General features: G+C 41.2%; 1 protein-coding gene across 1 annotated transcript in view; it reads left to right on the top strand.

Moving 5' to 3' along the window:
• Window positions 1–240: 240 nt before the first annotated feature.
• The window catches only part of LOC102935257 (broad substrate specificity ATP-binding cassette transporter ABCG2-like), a 34,224-nt gene continuing 24,731 nt past the window's right edge, over window positions 241–9,733 (top strand). The window contains exons 1-5 of the mRNA XM_007066641.3: window positions 241–1,634; window positions 2,720–2,779; window positions 3,369–3,483; window positions 8,313–8,465; window positions 9,530–9,687. Coding sequence (XP_007066703.2) covers window positions 1,264–1,634; window positions 2,720–2,779; window positions 3,369–3,483; window positions 8,313–8,465; window positions 9,530–9,687 — 857 coding nt within the window. The 5' untranslated portion in view covers window positions 241–1,263. The remainder of the gene's footprint in view (window positions 1,635–2,719; window positions 2,780–3,368; window positions 3,484–8,312; window positions 8,466–9,529; window positions 9,688–9,733) is intronic.

Below are 9,733 nucleotides of genomic sequence, written 5' to 3'. Positions count from 1 at the left end.
ATCAGCGCGAACCGAGCCCCCGCCAGCCTACTTTGCCACGTGCCTGCCCGCGCATCCTCCTCGCCTGCCCATCTGCCGCGCAGGCCAGTGCGGGGGGGGGGGGGGGGGTTAGGAGGCGCTCCGCTGCCGCAGGGAGGGGCGGACTTGAGTCCGGGAGCGGAGCGGGGCCGGGATCCAGCAGCAGCTGAAAATCCAAGGAGCACCTACCCCTTGAGCCGTGCAACGTAAGGGTGACGGTAACTGTGCTGCGGGGAGAGGGGTTCAGCCTCACACCTACACCCCAACCATATGCATCCCCGCAATCTACACCCCACTCAGACACACGTACACCCCAACCATATACAACCCCCCCACCTCCCACTCACCTACACCCCGTCTGCACCACAACCATCTATACACCTACACCCCAACCATATACAACCCCCCCATCTACACCCCACTCATACACACCAACCATATACAACCCCCGTGCACCCCACTCAGACACACCTACACCCTGTCCGCACCACAACCATCTATACACCTACACCCCAACCATATACATCCTCCCATCTACACCTCACCCAAACCAGATACCTCACCCCACCCATACACACCTAAACTCACCATCTACACCTACATCCCACCCATACACCTATATGTACCCCATACACATCTAACCCAATCTATACCCCACAAATACATACATCACACGACCCATACACAACGGCACCCCCATTTACACCTACACCCCACCCATACAACCCCCCCATCTACCCCAACCACATACAAATATCCTTTCAGAGAAGCTGTAGAGAAAGTAGATAACTCTCAGTCCCTTTATAGAAGTGTTTTTAGTTCTCATTTAAAGTAAAGTTAAGTAGTAGTAAATACTGTGCAAAAAATGGTCTGTATGAAAAGCACTTCAGTCAATACAACATTACAAATATAAATATATACTCAAATTAAATAAATCACTGTAAAACAATTGAGTCTTTATAACTCTTGGTTTGGTTGATTTATTTTTAGTCTCATTACCATTTCTTTACATTGATTTATATAAATCTATAGACTCCACATGCAAGTGCTTCCTTCAGCTGGAGGAGGTTCCTGCGGGTGGAGGTGAGTCCTGTCTGCCCTGTGCTCTTGGGAGCCCCAACGCTGAGGGCTTATAGCTGCTAGTCCCTGCCAACGGTGCATTCAGTCTTAGTATGCTGTGATTGACTGAAATCTTGCTGTTACTGTATAGTTGATTTTTTTTTAAAAAAGAGGAATCAGTAGGTTATGAGAGTGTCCCATGTTACCATACATGTAGGTTTATCCCACAACAAAACATTAACATTATATTTCAGCTACTTGTTTCTATTGATTTTATATTGTGAATGCGCTTATGGTAACTTTTACTATAAGTATTTTTGTTATAAACCACAGAAGCATCCTTCCAGAATGACAGAGAACCAGCCACACAGCAGTATTCAGATATCAGAACCAAGTACCAATGGCTTCCCTTGGAAAAAACTGTCCTCTATAGAAAAGCGAAAGTTTCCTGCAGAAGCCACTGTGACCTTTCACAACATCTGCTACAGAGTGAAAGTGAAGAGTGGCTTTTTATGTTGTCAAAAAGCTGTTACTAAAAAAATTTTGAAAGATATCAAGTATGTATTTAAAAAAAATATCTAGTGTACATTAATTTTCTTTTTCATACAACTTAGTCAACAACCTCATGTCAACGTCCATCAGATAGATTCAGGAATGACTGAAGAAATTACTGTAAGAAATACAGTTTTTGAATTCACACTTTGGATGTTAACTTTTGTATTTTATAAAAAATAATGTGATAGATACATTAATACATAAGAGGGTTACAACATCAGTTGTGTGTTATTTAATTTAAACTTAATTCTGTACAAATATATTACTAGTTGGATGCATTATTACTTTTATAAATGTTTTATGATAATTTGAAAAAAAAAGTTAATTATCTGAGCTGGTAGTTTAGAACCCTTATACAGAAGCATTGTTTGCAGCACAGCAAAGAAAAACCTCAGTTCAGTTAGAATTTGTGATTCATATTGAAACTCTGATGTATTTTTTTAAAAAAAAAAAAGTAGTACTTGTGGCACCTTAGAGACTAACAAATTTATTAGAGCATAAACTTTCGTGAGCTACAGCTCACTTCTTCGGATCCATACAGTGGAAAACCTTATGCTCTAATAAATTTGTTAGTCTCTAAGGTGCCACAAGTACTCCTTTTCTTTTTACAGATACAGACTAACATGGCTGCTACTCTGAAACCTGACGTATTTGAGAGTTTGAAAACCAGTTTGCAGGTGCTTAACTCAAGGCCCATCTTAGTTCTGATGGCAAATAGCTGCCTAGTCAGGTTTGTGTACAAGTCACCAGTTTGTAGGCACAACTGTAAGTTCGTAGGAAAAATGTGTAAATGTCCATACTAAAGTAGGTATGCAATTGGATCTGAACTTCGGGAGAAAAAGAGGAGCTTAATGTGGCTTAAAAAAAAAAAGCCTCTAAAATTGAAATATAATTTTGTATATTTGAAAACTAAAAAATTATAAAAAAAATTTTTTCTAGCAAGTAATTTTATTTCACATAGCTGAGGAACTTCACCAGTTCCCAAAGGATTTTGTTTTTACAACAACAGACAAACAAGGCTTTCAAATTAAATGAATTAGTCTACAAATAAAACAGTGACTTCAGGAAATGTTGCTTTTGTTTGCAGTGGGATTATGAGACCTGGCCTTAATGCAATTTTGGGACCCACTGGCAGTGGCAAATCTTCGTAAGTGTTGAAGCAATGAAAGGACTTATTTTACGTTATCTGTATTCCTCATGTTGAGAAACCATGCCAGACAGAAAATGTGCCTGCATACTTACAGTACAGATGATTAAGAACACAAGAGCCAAGTGTTCAAAGTGGCTTCAACCCAAACTCTTAATTAGTATGCCCCAAACTGTATCTTTATCACCCAAAAGATAACTCAGATTTCCATGCTCAAAAATAAGATATCTGGAGTTCAGCTACTTGATTTAGGTGTACAAACAAAATCTGTCATGTAAATCTAAGTTTTGGAAACTTTTCCAGCTGGCATAAATTACAACAGCTCATAGGCTGCTCAAACCTTTGCCAGGGCCAGCAAAAAGGCTCCCTAAAAATCAGGGAGCCCTAACCCTGACAGTTCCACCTCTGCTTATTGGGTGAGCAGATCTTGTCACAGGACACAAACTGAGCTTGCATTTCAGCATCAAAATTGCGTGTGCAACTCATTTTGTTAACTGGATTTGTATGCCAAATTTATCTTCCACCTACTCCACTGTTCAAAGATTTATTCTTCAGAACCCTTTTGGGAGCCTGATTTTTCTTTTTCTAGGCTATTGGATATCTTAGCTGCAAGGAAAGATCCTCACGGACTCTCTGGAGAGATTTTGATAAATGGAGCTCCTCGGCCTGCCAATTTTAAATGCATCTCTGGATATGTGGTACAGGTAAATGAGCCTGCAGTTACTACCTGCCTTTACTGTTTTAACCTCCCTCCAGAGAGAGAGAAACAGACAGACGCAATCTGGATTAAAAATAACCATTAATTGATTCATACAGACCCGTGATGAGAATTATGGTATAAAATTTACTGACAAAAGAACCTGATACAAAAATGTAGAAACCAGTGTAGTGTTTCTTACTCCTTTTCTAGTGTCCCAATTTTTGATGATTTTTTTCCTATTGTAACGAACACCTCATGTGATGTTCGGTAGTTTTTCCATTTTCTGCTACACTTTGGTTATTATATTGGATCACCCTGACTGAATTTCACCTGAATTTGAATTTGTTTTCATTGGCCTCAAAGACTACAAGAAGATTTTAAAAACAATGAAATCCTTCTCTTATTTTCAACCCAATTGTTATGTTTTTAATTGTTGCTGAAAATTTGCAGGAAAATGACCTGCAGCTGCTGATTGTTTCAGATGTGTCTCCTTTACATTTATTTCAATATTATTTTTATTACAGTATTGTCTTGAGGTGTCAGTCAGGGTAAGGGTCCAACTGTGTTAACTTTGTACAAAGTTATCTACATTATACATTTTTTTCATTTGTCCTGTTATTACTTTTGTATTCAGATTTCTGCTTTGCTCTTTTTGCCTCCAAGTGCAATATCCTAGAGAGAGCTTAGGGTATGTCCACGCTGCTACTGGGAACAAGCCTCCTAGCTAGCTTCACTCAAGTTAGTGTGCTAAAATAGCAGTGTGGATGTTGCAGCTCTGGACAAGATTCAGACTAGTCACTTCAGTTCAGACTGAGGGGGTCAGGTGATCTTGAAAGCCTGAGCTGCAATGTCCACACTACTATTTTTAGCACAGTAGTTTGAGCAGAGTTAGCTCTGTCTGTCTACCCTGACTGGGAAGCTCACTTCCAGCTGCAGTGTAGACATAGCTTTTCAGGTCTAGTTATGAGGAGAGGGAGTGTGACTTGTTGTAGGGACTGTCCAGAGTAGGGACCATATTGGAGTTATAGTTGACTAATTATTCCCAGTAAATTTGGCGGGGAAGGGGGGTGTGGAGGGCTGACGGGCTGGCTTGTGGAAGAGTAGTAGCAGATTATGGATCAGCCATTTATGACCAAAAAACTAGCTTTGGAAGCTTGTAAGTTATCTGAATTTTCTTATTTAAAAAAATTATTGATCTTAAAGAGACTTAAAATTCAGCAAACTCCTGGAGTCTTATTTGAGAGACCACCATTTAAAAAGACTTTGTCATATAGTTCAGGCTCCAACTGTTTGCTATCTTAAATCTGAACATTATCCTACCTAGCTAAAATACCATCTGGATACTACGTGCCAGATTGTGGGCCCAGATATAACGGTGTAAACCAGAGTAACTCCATTAAAATCCATGAAGTTATTTTGACCAAATGCTACAGCGATCAGAAAACATACTTTACCTTTTCTGAGAAATTACTCCTCCCAGAGTCAACATTAATGTGGGATCAGCACAAAACCAATGTTTTGTACCCCATCTTTCCTATGCTTCTCCACGTGGGGCTTGTTCCATGGACATTCCTCCATCTTTTCAGCTGATATCATTTGGTGCTAGCCAGCTGGCCTTTTCCATCTTTGGGGAGCTGCCACAGAGGACCACTCTCTCCCGCAATTCCAAACTAGGTACCATAATCTTTTAGGGAAAGACTACTGCCCTCCCCTCACTTTGCAGAGATTAGGTCCAGCTGGCAAACTGAGTCAGCTGGGCTCTGACTTTATAGGCAGAGCACAGGAAAACTCCATATCCAGTGGACATCATTTCCCTTCCCTGGTGAATCCATACCATGTATAGCCTTTGATTCATCAGCACAATGCATTCCCACTCTTGGGGGTGGCGCTTCCTATCCTGGAGAATACCTGCCAGACATGGTCTTGGATTCCCTAACGTGGTGAAACTCCATCCATTCAGAGGATGGACTTTCCCTGTCCTGGGGTTTCCCACATAAGAATGGCCATACTGGATGAGACCAAAGGTCCCTCTAGCCCAGTATCTGGTCTTCTGACAGTGGCCAATGCTAGGTGCTTCAAAGGGAATGAACAGAACAAGTAATCATCAAGTGATCCATCCCCTGTTGCCCATTCTCAGCTTCTGGAAGACAAGCTAGGGACACCATCCCTGCCCATCTTGGCTAACAGCCATTGATAGACCTATCCTCCATGAATTTATCTAGTTCTTTTTTGAACCCTCTTATAGTCTTGGCCTTCACAACATCCTCCGGCAAGGAGTTCCACAGGTTGATGGTGCGTTGTGTGAAAAAATACTTCCTTTTGTTTGTTTTAAACTTGCTGCCTATTAGTTTCATTTGCTGGCCCTAGTTCTTGTGTTATGAGAAGGAGTAAATAACACTTCCTTATTTATGTTCTCCACACCAGTCATGATTTTACAGACCGCTATCATATCCCCCCCACCCCAAACGTGGTTTTAGGTTATCTAGCACTGGGAATCCAATCCACTAAGGGTTTGGGCTTCTATTTCCTGAGAGATTCCCACAGACAGGCATTCTCCAGCACAAGGAAACAGACCACTAGATGTTGGGACTTCTCTGTGCTGGGGAATCTCCAGAGTTCATGGGCACGAAATCCCTCAGCACAGATAACACCGTGAGAAGTTAAACAATGTTAATAAGATTTCAAAAGTAAAAACAGCATTTAATTGTAAAGGATGAGGCATAAATCTGAAAAGACGTTGCTTGTTGATGGAAAAGCTCTGTTGGACTCTTGCATCACAGGTATCATATTTGTGAACTTTGGTCTTGTGTAGTTTTCCTTTCCTGCAGATGTTAATCCTTATTCGTTACAATAGTGTAGCATGGTATAAATAAAGGAAAATTTAAGCCTCACCTCAGTCCCTGGAAAAATCATGGAGCAGGTCCTCAAGGAATCAATTCTGAAGCACTTAGCGGAGAGGAAAGTGATCAGGAACAGTCAGCATGGATTCACCAAGGGCAAGTCATGCCTGACTAATCTAATTGCCTTCTGTGATGAGATAACTGGCTCTGTGGATGAGGGGAAAGTGGTGGATGTGTTTTTCCTTGACTTTAGCAAAGCTTTTGACATGGTCTCCCACAGTATTCTTGCCAGCAAGTTAAAGAAGTATGGGCTGGATGAATGGACTATAAGGTGGACAGAAAGTTGGCTAGATTGTCGGGCACAACGGGTAGCGATCAATGGCTCCATGCCTAGTTGGCAGCCGGTATCAAGTGGAGTGCCCCAAGGGTTGGTCCTCGGGCCGGTTTTGTTCAATATCTTCATAAATGATCTGGAGGATGGTGTGGATTGCACCCTCAGCAAGTTTGCAGATGACACTAAACTGGGAGGAGAGGTAGATACACTGGATGGTTGGGATAGGATACAGAGGGACCTAAACAAATTAGAGGATTGGGCCAAAAGAAATCTGATGAGGTTCAACAAGGACAAGTGCAGAGTCCTGCACTTAAGACTGAAGAATCCCATGCACCGCTACAGACTAGGGATTGAATGGCTAGGCAGCAGTTCTGCAGAAAAGGACCTAGGGGTTACAGTGGATGAGAAGCTGGATACGAGTCAACAGTGTGCCATTGTTGCCAAGAAGGCCAATGGCATTTTGGGATGTATAAGTAGGGGCATTGCCAGCAGATCGAGGGATGTGATCGTTCCTCTCTATTCGACATTGGTGAGGCCTCATCTGGAGTACTGTGTCCAGTTTTGGGCCTCACACTACAAGAAGGATGTGGAAAAATTGGAAAGAGTCCAGTGGAGGGCAACAAAAATGATGAGGGGACTGGAACACATGACTTATGAGGAGAGGCTGAGGGAACTGGGATTGTTTAGTCTGCGGAAGAGAAGAATGAGGGGGGATTTGATAGCTGCTTTCAACTAACTCAAAGGGGGTTTCAAAGAGGATGGATGTAGACTGTTCTCAGTGGTAGCAGATGACAGAACAAGGAGTAATGGTCTCAAGTTGCAGTGGGGGAGGTTTAGGTTGGATATTAGGAAAAACTCTTTCACATAGCAAGTCTCTGAGTGTGACCCCCCTTATAAATTAAAAACACTTTTTTATATATTTAACACCATTATAAATGCTGGAGGCAAAGCAGGGTTTGGGGTGGAGGCTGGCAGCTCGCGACCCCCCATGTAATAACCTCACGACGCTCTGAGGGGTCCTGACCCCTAGTTTGAGAACCCCTGCTGTAGAGACAGTGGTTGGCATGTACTGAAGCATGCAAGAAAGTACATAGGAAAACATGCAGAGGGACATCGTGACTACAGGGGTACTGGAACGGGGGGCTGAGAGCCATTGAACCAAACTGTAAAGCCTGTTTATGATGGAAACTGCTTCAAGCCAGGGGGTGCTCCCACACCCCTAGTTCCAGCACCTATGTTTGACCAGTACAGTTATGCCAGTAATTTAATAGATAGAGGGTTGAATCCTGCAGTTCTCACTCAGGCAGTCAGGCAAAATTCCTATTTAAGTTTTGATGAGATAAGGACTGCACATTTGACCCATAGATAATTAGGGCCCTAACTTTCAAACAAAAGTAATTTTACTCACGTAAGTAGTTAGTGGAAGTCCCCTTAGCACTAGGAGAGTGGTGAAACACCGGAATGCATTACCTAGGGAGGTGGTGGAATCTCCTTCCTTAGAAGTTTTTAAGGTCAGGCTTGACAAAGCCCTGGCTGGGATGATTTAGTTGGGGATTGGTCCTGCTTTGAGCATGGGGTTGGACTTATGACCTCCTGAGGTCCCTTCCAAATTCATATTCTATGATTCTGAAACTTGCGAATATTTTTGTGTCTTGTAAGAATGATGTGGTTATGGGGACCCTGACAGTGAGAGAAAATTTTGAGTTCTCAGCTGCACTCCGTTTGCCAAGTACTGTGGCTGAACAGGAAAAGAAGGAACGAGTGAACCAAATCATCAGGGAACTGGATTTGGCCAAAGTGGCAGATTCCAAGGTATCTACACATGGCATAGCATGACATGGTATTTAATATTACAAAAAGCTGAGGTATGAGAAAGTTAGCATTGTAATTACATAACATTTAACAAACAAACAAACCTCATTAGAATGTTGTAGTTACAATCAACAAACATTTGAAAAGCAGGAAATTCAGAGTTAAGACTACCTTTACGTATACATCTACTCTGAAAAGAAACTTGAAAAATGGCATTGTGATGTTCTATACATAGTATCTCAGTGATTTCTATATCAAATGTGTTCAATTTAAAAAGTGTTTTTTCTAACTTCCATCTCTGTAGTTAAACCCTGGGTTCTGTAAATGAGGCTGAGTTCTTTCTTTCGAGCACATTATCACCAATAATAAAGATACTGCATATCAAATGGTGCCTTTTGATACTTCTGTAATCTCATTCAGTGAATGGGGGATGTACAGATGTCACTGATTGGTTGAGCAAATGGAAGTTAATAAATAATTCTGTTAAAAGAACAGATGACATCTCAGTCTCTCTCATTGGAGTAAAAAGCAGTGCAAATTATTTTTGTCCTGAAAGTAGCCAGATATGACTTTGCATACATGCAGGGAGCAGATCTTTTGACTTAGAAGGTGCATTTTTACCTACTCACTTTTCACAATAGAACTGCACTTTGCTCCCCGACATCCCACCATTTGTGGCACCATTCACACGCTGTAAATATGGGTCTATATGTATTTTTTTAATCCTGAGGTGCTTAGAAGTCCTGGGGATTAACAGCATAGAGACAGATTTTTCTTGTTTTAAATTTACAGCCTTCTAATAAGGCGCTTTTTAAAAAGCTACCTCAATTTACAATCTTAACTTGATCTTAATGGATTTTTTTGTTAGAAAACTGGTTCATTTTTGAAGCATTGCTATAATTTCATCTCTTAATCATGTGAATGTTTTTGTTTCATGTAAATATTTCTGATTTAACACCTGAAGTTAGCCCTAATATTTTCCTGGATTTTGAGAAAGTTAATAAAAAATTAATTAATAAATAAAGAAATCTCCTTTTAAAGGTCTGATGCTTCTTTTGCACTAGGTTGGCACCCTGTTTATTCGTGGTGTATCTGGGGGAGAGAGAAAAAGGACCAATATTGGAATGGAACTCATTACTGACCCTGCAGTCTTGTTCTTAGATGAACCAACTACTGGATTAGATGCCAGCACTGCCAATGCTGTCTTGCTGCTCCTGAAAAGGTGACTGCAAGATAATCACTGGGAAAGAACTATCTGGTCTTTGATA

Source organism: Chelonia mydas, chromosome 4 (genome assembly GCF_015237465.2).
Source record: "Chelonia mydas isolate rCheMyd1 chromosome 4, rCheMyd1.pri.v2, whole genome shotgun sequence".
In the NCBI taxonomy this organism is placed as follows: Eukaryota; Metazoa; Chordata; order Testudines; family Cheloniidae; genus Chelonia; species Chelonia mydas.
Note: the sequence above shows the minus strand (reverse complement) of the source record. Positions and strands in the feature narration are given on the sequence as shown.